General features: G+C 43.1%; 1 protein-coding gene across 1 annotated transcript; it reads left to right on the top strand.

Annotated features, from left to right (window-relative positions):
• The first annotated feature begins 947 nt into the window (after nucleotides 1-947).
• On the top strand, nucleotides 948-16,465 carry CCDC107 (coiled-coil domain containing 107). Its single transcript, XM_077832760.1, has 6 exons — nucleotides 948-1,184; nucleotides 3,085-3,290; nucleotides 7,948-8,014; nucleotides 13,317-13,407; nucleotides 14,885-14,994; nucleotides 15,871-16,465. The coding sequence occupies exons 1-6, from the start codon at nucleotides 1,022-1,024 to the stop codon at nucleotides 16,161-16,163; spliced, it is 930 nt and encodes a 309-aa protein (XP_077688886.1). The 5' UTR covers nucleotides 948-1,021; the 3' UTR covers nucleotides 16,164-16,465.
• The last annotated feature ends 2,763 nt before the right edge of the window (nucleotides 16,466-19,228 follow it).

Here is a 19,228-nt window from a genome sequence, read left to right on the forward strand (position 1 = left end):
TTGCGGTGGCTTTCAGATCAGAGAGGGCTTAGACTCTGGAGATCTTTCTTGGAAAATGTTTGAAACAGGTCCAGTCTGGAAACATTGCATAGCCTCCAAAAATGTGTCAAGTCCACTCCAGCATTCCCAATATACTTCTTATAGCGCAGAGGTTTTCCATCCCAATTCTTTCTAACTACCTGAACAGTTCGAGTTCTTGTCTAATTACATTTTCCACTGTTGAGTAATAAGAAGGATATATGCTGAATTAAAAGTAAGTGTGTGTGTGCGTGTGGGGGGGGGGGGGGTGAAAAGAGAGAGAGAAAATATTTTGAAATTGTAAATATTTCCCATTACGGAATGAAATTTCTCGTCTATTCAGCTACAATAGTCCAATAAATAATAATAATTAATTATTCGTGTTTTATTTTATTTATTAAAGATTTCATCTATCTCAGTCTAAAACACTCATGGGGAAGGGCATTTGGCATTACTAAATCTTGCTTTTTTGTGGATGAGGCGTATTTATAATGTCTTAATTTTTATTTTTCATTAAAGAATGTGTGTTTATTATAACTGCACTGCACTGAAAGGCTCCGTATCGTGGTGTTTCTGTGTGACCTGACTGGAGCATTGAGCAGCTCCTATCGTGGTGTTTCAGTGGGTGGGTGTAACAGGGCTGTACTGCACCACGTGGTGTTCCTGTGGTGGGTGTATTAGGAGGACTGTAAGGCGCGACCTGGCTCTCTGCAGGGGTGTTTGGGGGCTGTTTTGCAATGAGGGAGCGGGACCCATGACAGGGCTGGGGGACAGCCTATGACTGCAGCGCTGTCTGAACCAGATCCTGCTGCTAGCCAAGGAGAGGCTGGAGCCCGCAGGGGGGCGATACCGACAGGGGAGGAGGAGCCGCAGCAGGGCTGGGGCCGCCTCTCATCCCGGCCTCCCTGGCAGCTCCTCGGCAGGTCCGGCTCCTTCCTCCTGAAGGGACAGCGGGCCAGGGCTTCGCAGCGGGCGTCTGGGCGCGTGCGCGCGCGGCTAAGCCATGGCGGTCTCTGCGCTGCAGCAGGGCATGGTCTCTGTCGTGCTGCTGCTCTGCCTCTTCGTGGCGGTGCCCAGGCTGTTCGGGGGCGGAGGAGGAGCAGGCAGAGCCTTGCGGGGGGGCAAGGCTGGCCCCGGTCGCTACGGTCCCTATCCGCCCCCCACAGGTACAGACCGCCCCCTGCCGCCGGGCGCTGCGACTTGTCTCCGGAGGAGCCGCCGCCCGAGCCTCCCTTCTGTCCCGGCAGCAGCGGAGACTGGCGGCGCCACTTGTTGTTAAGCGTCCTCCTTAGGCCGGTGGGCCGGCTTTGGGTAACAGGCTGAACCCCCTCTGCCCTCCTTGTCCCCCTAGCTGGAGGAGAGGTGGTGGGAGAAAAGGTAACAGGCAGCGATTTCTCTTATGCTATTCCCCACCCCCGCGGGGGGTTAGCTTGGGGGTGTGAGAGATGGCGCAATCTGTGACCCTGGTCTCCAGTCAGGAGGGTTTGTGGAATGGGGTGAAGTCACAGCCTTTTTAGGCCATGTCTACCCAACAAAATTATATCGACCTATCTTATGTTGGCATACAGCCACAGATCGCTCCTGTGTTCTTGTGCAGGCTTGGCTCCTTGTGTTGGTGGTGTGGGTCCTCGACACCACCAGGAGCCCTTCTACCAATTTTATCGCCAGTATGGGGCATTGTGGGGTGGCTCCCGAAAGCATCTAGTAGTTGATGTAAGCAACTCCGTGTTTACACGGATGCTGACCTAATTACATTGACCCTGATTCTAGGCTGCTTGGGGAGGTGATGTTACTAAATTGGTGTAGTGAGGCACTTATGTCAGCTGGAGTCAAATGTAAGTGAAGACTTCCACAGCTAGGTGATGTAAGACCGCTTGTGTCAAGGAACCCTATAGTGTAGACCAGGCTTTGGCCTTTGCCTCCCTCTCTGTAAACACTTATATGTGGCCAATAGTTGGAATTGCTTTGTGTTTTCATGTTTAGAGCTACACATCGGAGGCTAGCTTGAAAAGAGTTTTGTGACAAGCAACTCTGAATAAGTCAAACTATCTAACTTCCTACACTCACCCAGTGTTCTGGTGCATAAAATAAACATAACTATTTGCAGTCAACAGAATGAAGTGATTATAAAGGAATCACAAGATAGAGACGTTGCTAAGACACACTTTGTTTCATTTAACAGAGAGGAGGTAACTGGGAGCATTTCCCCCTCTCCTAAAAGTGTAAATGATGCTCTGTTCTCAAAAGCACACATTTTATTAGGCTAACGAGGTATTGCTTGTAACCAACTGGTGATCTTAGTCTTATTTTTATTCCAAATAAATGGTAAAAACAGGATGCAGGGAAGTGTGAAAAAGCTGAGTGTTACAATCTCAATAAGGAAATCAAATAATGTTGATTGGTGGATAATGTGCTAGTATTTACTTCTGCAAACAGGCATTGGGGATGACATTTGTTTAAAACTAATAATCTTCATCTGTGCTGAGATTGGAGCTGTTCACTAAATCCAAATCCTTGTCTGGTCTAAATTGGTATGGAACTGTGCTAATTTATGCCAGCCAAGGATTTGGCCCTATATATCTAAAGGCAAGTGCTCCATTTTAATATTTGCAATTAATTAGATCAATTTAACTTCTTGAGACAGCCTTAGGATTTGATAAATTGAAGGCAGTTGTAAACCAGGAGAAATAACAAGACTACTTCTACTCCTGCTTTCCTGCCCTGTCAGTTTAGGACTTCAGTGCCCGGCCTGGTTTGAGCCAGACCCACTAGCCTGCTGCAAACCCAGACCCAGGTCTGAAGCATGTCCCCTGACAGCTGTAGGCTTAACTGAAAGCAGTTTACAGAAGTGTTCCTGTCCTTGACACTCAGATGCCCAACTCGGGTTTGCAGGGTCTTTTACCGGTGAAAGAGCCTTACACACTAATATCCTAATTCTCTATTTATTAACAATCACCAAAAACAGAAAGAAATGGTGAATCTACAAGGAGGAAAATCTCAGAACAGTCTCATTTTGAAATTAACTACAAGGCTAAACTTTTTCTTTTAAAATATTTCATTTTGCAGGTGCCTCTGAGAGAGTTCATCAGTCTCATCTGAATTCAGGAGGTTCTGAAAGTAAAGCATACCAAAGCTTTCAGCAGATGAGGCATGTAAGGGAAAAGGACAGGAAGAGTGAGAGAACTAGAGGAAGTGGCAAAGACTTAGCTTTTACTCTCATGCCCTTGTATGCTATTGGTGTGGGGGTCTTTGCAGCATACAAATTCCTAAAGGTAAATATTAAATATAAATATCTTAACCATAGAAGTGAGAGATTGTGAAGACCTAACAGGTCATTTGTTCCTCCCCTGTGTCCATGCAGATTGTCCTTTAAAATACTCCTATTTTGGTTTTTGCCCAGTGTGGTTTCAAAGGTGAGCTGCAAAGTAAAAACTGTGCTGTTTACTGCTTTTTTTGTGTGTGTATGGAGACTTTCTAACTCTTCATTTTTCCTCTTGTCTTTTACATTTAAAATCTAAGATCCTAACTTCCCTCTCTGGGTCTTGGGCAAGACTTTGGAGATACAGCCTCATACAATAGTACTATTCATAATCTAAGCAGCAGCTCAAACTCTCTCTCTCTCTCTCTCTCTCTCTTCCCACATAGAAACGTGTCCCCCTGCAGATTCTCTTTGCTTCCCTGCAGAAAAATGGTTTCTGTGGTGAAGCAAAGAGAAGCTGTACCAGTGCTCACTCCCTGGCAGTGCAGATGCATCTGTCCAGGCACCTGGAGCAGCTGGGGGATAGTTAAGTCTCACTGCTGGAGGGAAAGGGGATGGAGGTGTCTGTGGATGCCCTGGCTGCACAGGGATATTAGTCCCGGCTGGGCAGGGGAGGGGGGAGGAGGACGACATGGAGATGAAGTTCCCCCTCCCCCACATGGAGCAACTAGGGTTGGGTCAGATCAACCCCCCAGAAACCTCCCCCCAGCTGCAGGAAGCTCTGAATGGCGGAGGGGTGTGGGTGCAGAGGGTGAGGCTCAGTGGTTGGGAGTTCTGCATGTGAGAGAGTGAGGCTCGGTGAGGGGTTTGGGTATGTGGGGTGAGTCCAGATGCATGGGGGTTGGTCAGACGGGGAGCAGCTCCCCATACAGTGACCCATCCCCCCACTTCTTAGCCCCACTGTTCCTCCTCCGCGAGGAAAGGGGTCACTGTATGGGGAGCTGTTCCCCCTGTCTACCCAACCTTTGTGCATCGGGACCAGTCCCAGCACCCCTGCCCCCGGAATTCCCACCCTGCCAAGCCTCACCCCTTGCATCAGGAGCCCCCCACCCTCAGACTTCCCTGCATCCAGAGCCCTCCACCCCCTCAAACCTCACCCACTGCCCCAGCATTTGGACCCCCCAGCACTGAGCCCTAACCATCTTCACCTGGACTCCCCTGCACCCAGAACCCCACAACGAGTCCTTGTGCATACAGATCCCCCTTGCACCTGGATTTCCCACAGAGCTGCCTGCATCTAAATTGTACCACACAGAACCCTGGTACTCTTGAGGGAATGCTGAACCTAAAATTAAAAATTCTGCGCCTAAAAACTTTAATTTCTGCAAAATGCTGCCTATTTTATTTGTCAAAATAACACAGTAACACAATGGAGGATAGCTCAGTGGTTTGAGCATTGGCCTGCTAAACCCAGGGTTGTGAGTTCAATCCTTGAGGGGGCCATTTAGGGATCTGGGGCAAAAATTGGGGATTGGTCCTGCTTTCAGCAGGGGGTTGGACTAGATGACCTCCTGAGGTCTCTTCCAACCCTGATATTCTATGATTCTATGAACCACACCATTTTCAGTTATTTAGGTAATTTATTTCAAAACACTTTTCAGCAAATAATTGAAAATGGTGTGGTGGTGGTGGTCTGACAAATAAAATAGGTAGAATTTTTAATTTTTTTTCTGTAAAATTCTCTCAGGAGTAAATCTACCTGCCTTGTCTTAGAACATGCCAGCAGGGTCTAAAGGTACCTAATTCATGTAACTAGGTACCTTCTAGAGCATGCTAGGAGCACTGTATAGACACGCCCTGAAATCTTTAGCAGTAAGAAAAGTCTAGACTTTTTTCCTCCCATCAGTTATGCAGCAACAATGGGGAATTTTGTTTAAAAAACAGAACACCATATGTATTTTTAGTGCCAAAAGAGAGGTGGTAATCCAGTTTTCTAGTGAAGTGAGGACCTGATATTTATTTGCATTGTGGTAGCTACTAAGATCTCTAGTCCTAGAACTGGAGAAAACCATTCTGGGCACTATACAAACACATAATAAAATGACAGTCACTTTTCTGAAGTGATTACAGTCTAAATGAGACCAGAGCCTACAGGTGAGTACAATAAACAAGGAGCATAAGGTAATAAGTCAAAACTGGTCAGCATGAAAAGTAGTTGTCACGTTTAACGGCAGTCAGCAGCTGGTGTAAGTTTCTTTTATGGACATCGTGAGAGAAGAGAGTTTTAAGGAGGCTGATCAGTTGGCCTTGTGGGTGTTTATGGGGAACCTCCTCCCATACATGAGAAGCAATATGGGAGAGAGCGTGAAGGTGCTTGTTTGTAACACATTTGTTAAATTTACAAAGGCTGGTGTCATTATCAAAGCGGATGCTGCTGAAGTTGACATCTTCATGTGCATAGGAGATAATGGAGGACAGGCCTCAAAGGTACTTCTGGGGAATTCTGTGCCACTGCACATGTGGAGAATTCATGTCCCTCACAGATTTTTTTTTTTTTCTCTGCAGAAAATAGAATTCTGCTGGAGAGGTGCTGTGGTTACACATTTTACCCACCAGGGGCTACTGTGATGCCAGAACAGAGGGCAGCTGACTCAGGCTGGAGCAGCCAGCTGCAGATAGGGAGGAGGGGAGAGACTGCATTCCTCACAGTGCCCTGCCAACAGGGCCAGGTGAGGAGACTCAGGATATGGAGGGATGGACAGAGCAGGGCACACAGGGCTGCTGGGGGTCACATAGACTGGGGTTCAGAAGGGTGTGGGGGACAGACTGGGGTGGGGGCACAGGAGCTACTGGGGTGACAGCATTGAGCTAGGGGCTGACTAGGACTGGAGGTGCAGGGTGATGAGGGGAACCCCAAGAGACATGGGGGTGCAGGGTGATGGGGGAGACAGGGTGTATGGGGGAGTGGCTGAGTGAGGGGGGTGTTGTAGGACCCCAGGGGGCATGGGAGGGTGGCTGAGTGAGGGGGAGAGACTAGGGGTCAGCTAGGGTCAGTGTGGGGGATGCTTCCGAACTGCCTAACAATCCACCCCCCTCAAAACAAACAAACAAACCCTGTTCCATACTCTCCCACCCACACCCAACAACCCTCCAGGTTCACTCCCAGGCTCCTTTCCAGCAATTATTACAGACATACTTGCTGTATTTCCAAAATAATTGACATAAGCATGATTATATTGTGTTATTTTGACAAAATATGCAGAATTTTTTGGCATAGAATTCCTGCAGAAGTATCATGGAGGGCCTTAAAAGAAAAGATGAGTAGCGTGTTTGCTGTGAGGAGAAGGAGGAATGCAAAGGGGGCTGACCTAGTCAAAGTGGTGAGCCATGAAAACTATTTTTGCAGCAATATAAGCAGGGCAGACTGCATTTCTCAAAGCTGGAGAAGAAAAGGTAGTGGTAATTGAGATTCAGGATGAGGGCCTGTGCTACAAGAGGCTTAACTGTATGGTTTGAGAGAAAAGGTCATTGCTAGAGGTTGCTTATCCAGTAAAAAGCAAAACCTCCCCCCTTTGCCTTTTAAATGCCCCAGATATTATATTATATTATATAATATATATATTTTTGTTTTCCTTGATAAGACCTTTCAGGCCCTGGAATTTTTCCCAAGAAAAATAGTGGAAGCCCTAGATATAGATAGGGCTTCCACCACTTTTCTTGGGGGAGAATTCCAGGGCCCGAAAGGCCTTATCAAGAAAATTTTCCTGACATTCAGCATAACTTTTTTTTTTTTTTTTTATTTTAAATAAAGGTATCATTCCCATTGAGATTTCTCCCTACCACCCTGTATGCTGGCATTCCTCAGCATTCTTGGTGTTTATAGTCTTCACATACTTGGAGATTTATTAACATACTGTTGTTGAGGCAGTTAGCATACATTGATCAGAAATGGAGTCTTAATTGTCTTGCATAATTATATGGTCTAGGAGGTTAAATTTCTGAAGATTTTTGTGGTTAAATGTAAATTGAAGGTGTTAATGTGTCTGCTAAAACAAATTCCCCTTAATAAATTTGAGACCAATTTGTGTATTTGCACAATTGAATAGCCGTATAGCAATTTTCATGCATTGTTCATACAGTGACTTGAGAAATTCTGTAAACCGTTTTGACAAAAATGTGGCACCTAGTTTAAGGTAGCAGTGTAAATCAGTGTTTTTTTTCTATGTGCTTACAATGACATATTTGAGGTAGAAGTCAAAATATTTTGGGTCGATGAACATATGTAAGATCTTGAACGTAGTTTTATACACGCATCTTTGTTATCCTTGGCTTGTTTTCTGGCAGCTTCTGAAATAAATTGTCTGATTCTGAAGTGAGTACTTCTGGTGAGATAATCTGAAACAAATAAAATTATTTTGTTTTATATAATGCATCTGCTGAAAGCAACAGGACACCTACTACACTAGCAAAACTAGAGTGATTTGGACAAACGTTTTATGGACATTATTTCACAAATGTTAAAATGTCCCTTTAGCAAAAAGCTTTGGATAGTTTCAGTGAGAGCTTTGCTGCATTTGAGGAGTGGGGGGGATCAAGGGTGAATGAAAATATCACAAAGTAAACAGTAGCTGAGACTTTTAATAGATTTAGATGCTTAAATAAGGTTTCTATCTTCTAAAACATATATTAAGCTATTATGTTGGGTTAAGTGTAACTTCACTTTTTTTTAGATGAAATCTCAAGAAGGAAGTTCTTCCAAGAAACAGAAAAATACAGAAGATAAGGCAAAAGAAACAGGCAAGGCATCAGTTCAGAACCTGCATAATTGCAAAATGCATAGTTTTCCTTCTAAAATAAAACCATATGCATTCATTGATATGTTGCAGAACAAAACCCAATCCCTTAGTTTATTAAAATGCTTTGAAGAACATTAGCAAGACTGTTAATTTAAAATTAGGTGCTTGGGTATGTGATAGGCATAGAGCAGTGCTCAGTAGTGGCATACTTACAGTCAGAGAAATGTGGGTCTGGAAGGGACTCGGAGCAGCTTTCTAGCCCACCCACTGTGCTGAGGCAGCACCAAGCATACCAAGATCATACCTGACAGGTGTTTGTCCAACCTGTTCCTAAAAGCCTCCAATGGTAGGGATTTCACAACCTTCTTTGGAAGCCTAGTCCAGAGCTTACCTATTGTTTTAGTGAGTGTTTTTCTTAATATCCACCCTAAATCTCCGTTGCTGCAGATTAAACAATTGACTTCTTGTCCTGCCTTGAGTGTACATGGAGAACAATTCATCACTGTCATCTTTCTTTATAACAGCCCTTAACATATTTGAAGACTGAAGTCCTCCCTCAGCTTTCTTTTCTCAAGACTAAATATGTCCCATTGTTTTACCTTTCCTGATAGTTCAGGTTTTCTAAACTTCTTATCCTTTTTGTTGCTTTCCCAAGGACTCTCTAGCTTGTCCACATATTTCTTAAAGTGTGGTGCCCCAAATTGGACACCCAACTTTAGCTGAGGCCTACCATTGCTAACTAGAGTGGGACAATTACCTCCTGTGTTGCATACAACCCTTCTTAATACGTCCCAGAATGACATTTGAGTTTCTTGAAACTGATTCACATTGTTGGCTCATTTTCAATTTATGATCCACTATAACACCCTCATCCTTTTCTGCAATACTACTGCCTAGCAAGTTATTTCCCAATTTGTGTTCACACATTTGATTTTTTTCCTTCCAAAGTGCAGTACTTTGCTCTTGTCTTTATTGAATTTCATCTTGTTGATTCCAGACCAGTTTTTCAGTTTTGTTTTTAATTCTAATCCTGTCCTTCAAAGTGTTTGAAACCCCTCCCAGCTTGATGTCCTCCTCAGACTTTACGAGCATATTCTCCACTTCATTCCAAGTCATTAATGGAAATAATGAATAGTAATAAACCCAGGACTGACCCCTGAGAGACCCCATGAGATACACCCTTCCAGTTTGACAGTGAACTGTTGATAACTATTATTTGAGAATGGTCTTTCAACCAGCTGTGCATCCACCCTATAGTAACTTCTTCTAGACTACATTTCCCTAGTTTGCTTAATAGACTGTCATGTGGGACTGTGTCAAAAGCTTTACTAACATCAAGATCTATCACACATGCTACTTCCACCCCAGCCAGTGGGCCAGTAACCCTATCAAAGAAGGGGCCTGTCAGGATTTATTGTTGATGAATCCATGTGGACTATTACATGAAACCCTATTATCCTGTAGGCACTTACAAACTGATTGATTGTTTTAATAACTTGTTCCAGTATTTTTACAAGTATCAAAGTTAGGCTGACTGGTCTCTAATTAGCTGAGTCCTTTGTTCCCCTTTTTAAAGATATGTACTATGTTTGCTGTTTTCCAGGCTTCTGGGACCGTACCCATCCTCCGTGAATTTTTGAAGATAATTCCCAATGATTCTGAGATTGCTATGTCTAATTCCTTCAGTTCCTTAGGGTAAACTTTGTCAGGCCTGCCATCTTGAATGCATCTAATTTATCTAAATATTCTCTAACTTGTTCCTTCCCTCTTATTGTTAATATTGTGTTAACCTTTTTATGGAAGACTTAAGCAAAACAGGCATTAAACACCTCAGCCTTCTTGATGTCACGTGTTCTTAGTTCTCCTTCTCCAGCTAAGCTGTGGTCCAGTACTTTCTCTTCCTCCTAATGTATTTCTAGAACCTCTTCATATTGCCTTTTGTTTCTTGCTAGATGTAACACATTTTGTCTTAGGCGTTCTGATTTTTGTCTCTACATGCTTGTGCTCTTCTTGTCTGTCCATCTGTTGTACCAATAAAATAAAAACCAGCAGGATCTTATTAAAGGGAAAAAGGCAAAATACCACATTTATTGTGAATACAGAAAGAATCCTAGTAAGCAGTTAGTTATAGTTATAACATTCCATTCAATCTCATATTTATTCACACACACACACACGTTCTGCAAGGTTGTTATCATAGTTACCAGCCTTAGAGTTGCTCATGCCAAGCCACTGGCAAGGTGGCCTGGACATGAGGAGGGAGCAGGGCCTTGTCAGATGCTCATCTGATGCTCCTGGAAGTTGGTTTGCAGAATCAGACCCCCAAAGTTCTCACTTTTTAGAGTCTATTTTTATAGGAATTTCTTCCTATGCCAGTCTATGGGAATTGCTTCATCATGCTGTTGCTGAATCAATCAGCAGATAACATCTTGGAGCCGTCAGGAATGTGCTATCTTGTTCTTTGGTTCTCCCATTCTTGAGGCTGTTGGGTGGATTCCAGTCTGCCCTCCGGCGGGGGTCCTCTGGTTATTTCCACTTGACGCCTTCTTCAGCCGATGGACACTGGATTCTTAGGCTGGCACCTCCCTGATCATTCAGTTATTATCCACACCAAGCATCCATCCACATACATCCTCTATCTCTATTTTAATCACAATTGTTAATACAACAAAAGGGTGGGGAGTCTCTGGGTGCTGTTTCTGTTGTTAGAGTATTGCTTTGAGTCTCTCTCTCTGTGAATTGCTTTGAGAACAGACTCTGTCTTAGAATGTACTAACACAATTAGCAGCTTGCAAGTTTCACACATAGAGGGAGAGAAACAGTACCAAAAACCAAGAGACCTCTTAATTAGTAATACCCTGGAATTTAAACTCTGGGGAATCAAACTCATTTGTGATTTTAATACAGAACTTCTTTAATATGATCCAACACATCCTTAGCAATTTGTCTGTTTCTACATTTATAGAATTCCTTTTTTCATTTTTCAGGTAAAGGAGCTATTTGTGAGCCTTTGGTTTCAAAATGCTAAGGGCATAACTTTTGTTTATTGGTTGGCTTGTTCTTTTTGGCAATGAGGACACAATATACATTTAGAATAACTTGCTGTAACAGGACATTCTTGGTTGATAAATGCAAAGTAATGCACACTGGAAAACTTAATCCCAATTGTACATACAAGACAATGGGATCTAAATTCGCTATTACCACTTAAGAGATCTTGGAGTCATTATGGATAGTTCTGTGAAAACGTCCACTCAATGCACAGTCGCATTCCAAAAAGCGAACCGAACGTTAGGAATAATTAGGAAAAGGATAGAAGATAAGATAGTAAATGTCATAATGCCATTATATAAATCCATGGTATGCCCATACCTTGAATACTATGTCTCATTCTGGTCACCCCATCTCAAAGATCTATTAGAATTGGAAAAAGTACAGAGAAGGGCAACAAAAATTATTAGGGGTATAGAACAGCTTCCATATGAGGAGAGTTTAATAAGACTGTGACTTTTCAGTTTTGAAAAGAGGAGATGATGATGAAGGGGGAATATGATTGTGACTGGTGTGGAGAAAGTAAATAAGTGGTATTTACTCCTTCACATAACACTAGAACCAGGGGTAACCCAATGAAATTAATAGGCAGTAGGTTTAAAACAAACAAATGGAAGTACTTCTTCATGCAGTGCACAGCCAACCTGTGCAACTCATTGCCAGGGGATGTTGTGAAGGCCAAAAGTATAACTCAGTTCAAAAATGAGATCAATAAGTTCATGGAGGATATTATAATACTATTATAATACCCATCAGTGGGTATTAGCCAAGATGGTCAGGGATGCAATCCTGTGCTCTAGGTGTCCCTGGCCTCTGACTATGAGATGCTGGGAGTGGACGTCAGGGGATGAATCACTTGATAATTGCCCCATTTTGTTCATTCCCTCTGAAGCACCTGACACGGGCCACTGTTGGAAGACAGGATACGGGTCTAGATGGACCATTGGTCTGATCCAGGATGGCCATTCTTATGGTTCAGGGGTGTGCAAACTTTTTGGCCCAAGGGCCACATCTGGGTATGGAAATTGTATGGCAGGCCATGATTGCTCACGAAATTGGGGGTTAGGGTGAGGGCTCCGGCTGGGGGTGCAGGCTCTGAGGTGGGGCCAGAAATGGTGAGTTTAGGGTGCAGGAGGGAGCTCTGGCTGGGGATGCGGGCTCTGGGATGGGGTTGGGGGTGCAAGAGTGTTCTCTGGGCTGGGACTCCCCTCTGTCTCCTACATTGAGGAGTGGCTAGGCGGCTCTGTGCGCTGCCCTGTCCGCAGGCACCATCCCTGCAGCTCCCATTGGTCACGTAGGAGCCGGAGGGGGGACATGCTGCTGCTTTTGGGAGCCATGACACATGCGGAGTGGGGCAAGCCCATGACCCTGCTCCCTAGTGGGAGCTCGAGGGCCAGATTAAAACATCTGAAGGGCTGGATGTGGCCCCCAGGCCATAGTTTGCCCACCCGTTATGGTTGGTTGAATATTCTCCAATAAAGTAATTTTGAGGGTGGGAGTTTGGCAGTTTAAGTAGATTACAATCTGTTTTCTTGGGTCTTGCACTCTAGAGCAGAAGATCAATGTGTACTAATGTCATTTTTTAGAGTAGGTCAGACTGGGCATGTCGTGATTTTTAACTATACTATAAAGTTTAACAGCTTTATAGAAGAGATGTAGTAAAGAGTAATGGAGTAATCCATTACCACTGCATATTAATAAAGGATTGTTCCCCACAACACACTTTCTAGTGTCTTTTTGAGCCTAGTCTAAATGCCAAGTAATGTGGTTTCTGTTACGTCCTTCGGGGAACCTGCAAGAGAGCTTAATATTTACTCTCAGGATGTTTTGCCTTTGTAGTCATGATTTCCCCTTTATTGCTCCTAGTTACATTGCTTTTTATTTACTACCCTAACCAACTCCTGTGCCTTTGCTGGTGTTTACATCCTTCAAATCCCTATAACCTATTAGGGTGTCCTCCCCATCATGCTTAGAAAAATAATTGTGTGTATAGTTTTTCTTTTTCATTCGTCAATTTTTTCCCACATTTGTCTGATAACTGGAGTTACTTTTTCTGAACTTCAGTTCCTCCTTTTTTTAGTAAGATAGTGCCAAGAGCTGAGCAACTTTTACACACAGTCACTCCAAAGTTTTACAGAGATGGGGTTACTTTATTTCTTTGATGTATACCCAACCAGAAATATAATTGGTTTTTATTTCTTTGCTGCCATTTTGCAGTGCGAACACATGTCTAATACACTCTTTTCTTTTAGAGCATCAGCTTTTGGAACTGGAGCAGCATCTAGCACAGACAGAGAAAATTTTAAATTCTTTATTGACTCAGTTAGACCCACTGTCAAACTGGTGAGTAATTCCAGGATAAGGAATACAGGTTATGCCTTAAATAAAGTTATACTAATTGACTTCTAACTTTTTTAGGGAGTTACAAACATCTCAAGATTATCTTATTTATGAGGTACTGAGAAACCTTGTTTGTAATGTAGCATTTGTATAATGCTGTACAGACAGTAGCCAACTCTTCAGATTTAAACAGGCATTCCTACAGACAGCTCCCTTTTTGACATACAGATGTAAGCTGCATAGTAATGGGATGATAATACTGCAAAGTGGTATTTTCATGTCTTGCCACATTCAAAACACCCATATAAAACATGTTCACCAGTTTTGCTTCAGTTCTTTAGAAACAATATTATCTTAAGTACTAAGTAAAATTCCTGGTTTCTCAAATGATTTTTATTAAAGATTGTCTTCAAAATTATGGAAAGCCCAGTTGTAGAAAAACTGATCTTAATTGAAACTTAATACAGATTCTGAGGAAGGAGAAGTAAGTATAGTTTAGTGAAATCTCTTCTAAATACAAAGTAAACCTAAATAGCATTTGAAATTCTTTGCTGGGGATTGGATGGCTCATGACTTAACATAATATGGAGTTTCTTCCCCTTCCAGATCATGGGTAGTGACCAAAAGTAACTACCATTTGATAGCGACCATATTTGGCCTTTATTAACTTAACTTATTTGGTTTAGGTGGCTATGAATGTATATCATAGGGAATTATCATAATTTCTGATCCATTGGTAGTCTCAGTAGAAAATAAGTAGCTCATGTTAGTTATTCCCTATACCTCTAGAAAAGTACCTCCCCTGAAGTAGGGTTGAGGCACACTAATTGGGAGTGTTGTACATCAGCAATCAAGAGTCCCTATCTGCATGTGAACTGAGTACTGGGTGTTGATTTGACATCTTTCATGAGAACTACATTATTCAATTAAAGCAAATGTATTACCTCAGTGCTGTTCTTGAACTTAACTTTCAATACATTATTACATTTAACAGGTACTGCATGTGTTGAAACTTATTAAATCCAGAAAATTAAATGACAAACTTGCAATTGGCTAATACTCTAACGGCAATCTCTTCAAAACAAAACATCTTGATAAAACACTCTTATCGAAGCTGTAATGTTCCCCTTCAGAGTTCTTTAGACAAGTTGTCTAGAATAGCTTTCATCGTTAATTCCATGTTTCAGTGGGCACTTAATCTGGAACACCCATCATAAAAATTCAGTAATGAAATCAGCCAGTTGCTATATTTCAGTTTTGATTTTTTCTCCCTCAATCTTCAGAGGAAATGTAATGATAGTTGCCAACAAGTTTTCAAACTGTTTAGTCACTCCAGCCATGGTAGTAGTAATTCACCTGGAAAAAATAGTTCGATCTATTCTGGAGTCAGAATAATATTTTCAATGCAATTTTGACAAGTATTCATTTCCAGTTGTAGCTCAGGTGAACCTTCAGCTTCTTGTGTCTTTCTTCATTTCAGTGTTAATGCTTTGGCTTGTGAACAGAAAGATGAAATAATGACACAGCTCCAGTCCATTAGACAGCTGATGAAGGAAAGTGGATTGGATAAATCAGAAATGAAACTAAAAGGTACTTCTAGTTTTCAGTCAATGTTGTAGATCAGGGATCTTAAACTCAAATTACGAGGAGGGCCGCATGAAGACTAATACATTGACCTGAGGGCCGCATCACTGACACTGCCCGCTACCCCTTCCCCAAATCCCTGCCCCGCCTCTTATCCGCCTCCTCTCCTGAGCACACAGCTCCTCGCTCCCGCCGCCCCTCCTGGAAACCACTAAGTGCTGCCAAACAGCACTTTGTTTGGCGGCTGGAAGAGCCTGGAGGTAGGTAGAGGAGCAGGGATGAGGTGCATTGGAGAGGCGGCGGGGGAGGGGAGCTTGGCAGCCGCAGGAAATAACTGGGAGGGGATACGGAGAACTTGGCGGGCCACAGCTAATAGCTCTGCGGACTGCGTGTTTGAGACCCCTGTTGTAGATCCTTATTACAGTAAAATCAGTGTTTAGCTTACTTAAGTTGTAAATAATTGAATGTTCAGTTCATACATCTTGGATGCAATATGGTTCTTACTTTCCATACTGGTGAATATTATCAGACAGTATTTTAAAATCTTATTTTTTGCCACTTGTTGTAGTCTGTAAAAGTAGCAGCTCACTTCTTACCTGTGGGGTACCTAGTTACAAATTGAGATGTTGGATCTTTAGAGGTGGGAACACAGTTCAATCCTACCAGAATACACTGCTGCATTTAGAGCCAGAAGTCCTCTGCTGCTTTATTAGTGAGACTGGAATTGTCTGACTGCATCATGAGTTCTCAGCCTCAATAGGTCTCTAATGCATTAGTCAGACTTTTTGGAGGAATTCAAACTGAAACTTCTAAGAATGACTTCTGAAACTGAAAACCCTATCACTAATCTTAAATGTCCATTTTCTTGTTTTGTAAACTAAGATGTTAATCACACGTGTAATGAGAAACTTGAAGATCTCATTCAGTCGTTTGGCAGACACACTCAGGAAAAAGCAGATGACAAAGAAGATCATAGTATTGAAGATGTGCTTGAAGATACTGATGGTTGTTATAGAAAGGAGGAGTATGAACTGTGTGATGATGAATTCACACTTAGTCAGCTGATTGAGCCAAAGGTGATAGAAGTTCAAGAAATAATAAATAGAGAGATACTGGAACCAGAAGAGACTGAATTAAGGAGGCGTAATAGATATGAATTAAATATGCTTATATAAAATGTTCAAAATTAAAGAATTGTTGCACATAACATATGCACTTTTAAAATATTCTGTCACTGCTATATGCTTTAGAGGTGAAATCCTGCCCCGCTGAAGTCAATGGGAGTTCTGCAGTTGACTTCAGTGGGTGGCAGGCTTTCATCGAGAATGTTTACACATATATTTCTGTTTATTTTTCCTATAGAAAATATTTCTGTACTATCTGTATATAATACACTGAAATTACACATGGTGCTTCACTAAAGCATCAGGGTTTCTTAATACAATATTTGTTTTCATACTCTAATTAAAACTAAGAGGAATAGATATAACTCATAGTGATTATTTTAAATATAGAAATCTTAGAGTAATTTACAGGTCTTTTTCTGGAGTTTCACATGCAAACTGAAGGAAGTATACTGCCTGGGAGATTCTGCATGCCCACTAAAAATGGCTCTCCTGTAGAATTCCTGGGCTTCCCTGCAGAAAATGGCAGGGAAGCAAAGGGAAGCCACGCTGGAGGAGGGAGGTGGGGTGACCATGGCTGCAGTTTTTTGGGGGGGATTGCCCCCTCCAAACAGTGAGGCACAGGGGAGACACACAGGGTTCCATGCCACTGCCCACCCTCATTTCTGCAAGCACACAGCTATCCAGCTGAAGGAGGCTGCTTTCCGCTCTGCTGCCTCTGCAGCTGAACACCGCCTCCTGAGTCCGAGTGGTAGTTGTGCTCCCTTTGTGTGTGCTGGGAGCTTTCCTGTTTTCTGTGCAACAGTGAGTGCCTGCGGTGGGGCTGGGTAAGCGGGGGTTGGGGAAGAGGCAGTGAGGAAGGAAGGGGTGGAATAGAGCAGGGGGAGGGGAACGTGGGAGTGAGGGGAGGGGGATAGAGAAGAAAGGGGATAGGGGAATTGTGGGGAGAAGCAAGAGTCTGGCATGCAGTATCCCCTCGGCAGCAGCTGGGGCTCCCCTGTTAAGCAGGCCCATCAAACCCTCACCCTGACAATTCCTACTGCCATACACCTGGACCCCTCTGAGCCCCCTCCACCCCACTGATCCCCGACCTGCTGCGCCTCGATCCCCACCCTATCAAGCCCCACTACCCCAGCACCCGAACCTCCCCACTGAGCCCCCACACCCAGACCTCCCTGCTGAGCTCCAACCATCTTCACCGGGATTCCCTGCTGAGTCCCGTTGCCCCTGCACCTAGGAACAGCACTCCTTCTCCGCCCCCCAAGCCCAGTGCATCCAGATCTCAAAGGTATGATGATCAACAGATGGCCCAGGCAGTGGTGCTATAAGGTGGGTTTTGGAGTGTTTGACCACTGGGAAGTATTCAGGGACAGAGGACTGTTGTCATGGGACAGACTCCACCTGAGTAGGGAGGGAAATAGACATCTGGGTTGGAGGTTGGCACAAATGATTAAAAGAGCTTTAAACTAGGAACTCAGAGGAGATGGTTGGGAGATGATCGTGTAATCTTCATGTCTGATTCTAATGTTGATGGGGGAAAATCAAGAAAGAGAATGCAGCAATGGAGAAAGGAACAGCAGTGGGTAGAAGAATGAACGTTAAGAGGAAAGAGTGCTCATATCAATTAAGCTAACAGGTAGGTGACACTGGCAGTAAAATGGCTGTACCCAATTGGGTGAGGAATCTGGGCAAAGCCAAGCAGAAACAATTAAAATGTTTGTATACCAATGCAAGGAGCCTGGATAACAAAATGGAGGAACTAGAACTACTCATGCAGGAAGTGAAACCAGGTATTGTAAGGATAGCAAATGTGGTAGAATAGTAGTCATGACTGGAGTACAGGTATTGAAGGGTATGTGCTGTTCAAGAAAGACAGAAATAAATGTAAAGGTGGTGGAGTAGTATATTAATGACAAGGTAGACTAAATAAAAGAAGTGATGGATAAGACCGTCTGTTTTGGGTCAAAAATCACTGAGGAAGAACTACCAGAGGTTCCCCAGGGCTAGTGCTTGGGGTATGCTACAGACCCCCCAGAATCCAATTTGGATATGGATAGAGACCTCTTTAATGTTTTTAATGAAATAAATACTGGGAATTATCTGGGAAGTTAGTTTCCCATAATCACACACAGATTGGAGGACAAGTGTTACTACTAGTAGTAGGGCCCAGATTTTCCTGGGTGTGAATCACTGCACCGACTGAAGGTGATGCCATTTTAGATTTGGCATTGGTGAGTCGTAAGGACCTCATAGACGAGCTGATTGTAGGGACAACCTTGGTTCAAGTCATCATGAGCTAATTCAGTTTAAACTAAATGGAAGGATAAACAAAAATAGATCTGCTTCTAGGGTCCTTGATTTTCAAAAGGGCAAACTTTAAAAAATTAAGGGAATTTGTTAGGGAAGTGGACTGGACTGAACTCAAGGTTCTGAATGTGGTGGAGGCTTGGAATTACTTTGTCACCATTGCAAAAACTGTCTGAAGCCTGCATCGCAAGGAAGGGGAAAACATTTGTAGGGAAGGGTTGCAGACCAAGCTGAATGGATAAGCGTCTCAAAGAGGGTATTAAGAGAAAGCAGAAAGGGCTAGATCAGCAAGGAAAGATGATTCCTCTTGGAGGTCAGAAAAGAGAGCTGTCAAAAGCCAAGCAGAGTTGGACCTTGCAAAGAAGATTAAAACCAATAGTAAAAGGTTCTGTAGCCATATAAGTAGAAAGAAACTAAGGAAAGAAGAAGTGGGACTGCTGAGCACTGAGGATGGGGTGAAAATTAAAGATAATCTAGGCGTGACAACACTTAAACTGAGGCAAAGTGTCTAAGTGGTAATAAGGTTCTTCGGGATAGTGCAAGGGTGGCTAATGGGAATGAGGATATGGAAGTGGAAATTTCCACATCTGAGGTGGAAGTCAAACAGCTTAATGGGACTAAATCAGGGGGCTGGATAATCTCCATCCAAGAATATTAAAGGAACTGGCACATGAAATTTCAAGCCCAATAGCAAGGATTTTTAATGAATCCGTGAACTCGGGGGTTGTACCCTATGACTACAGAATTGCTAATATAGTATCTATTTTTAAGAAACTGCAGGCCCATTAGGTTGACCTCAGTTGTATGTA

This window comes from Eretmochelys imbricata, chromosome 1 (genome assembly GCF_965152235.1).
Source record: "Eretmochelys imbricata isolate rEreImb1 chromosome 1, rEreImb1.hap1, whole genome shotgun sequence".
In the NCBI taxonomy this organism is placed as follows: Eukaryota; Metazoa; Chordata; order Testudines; family Cheloniidae; genus Eretmochelys; species Eretmochelys imbricata.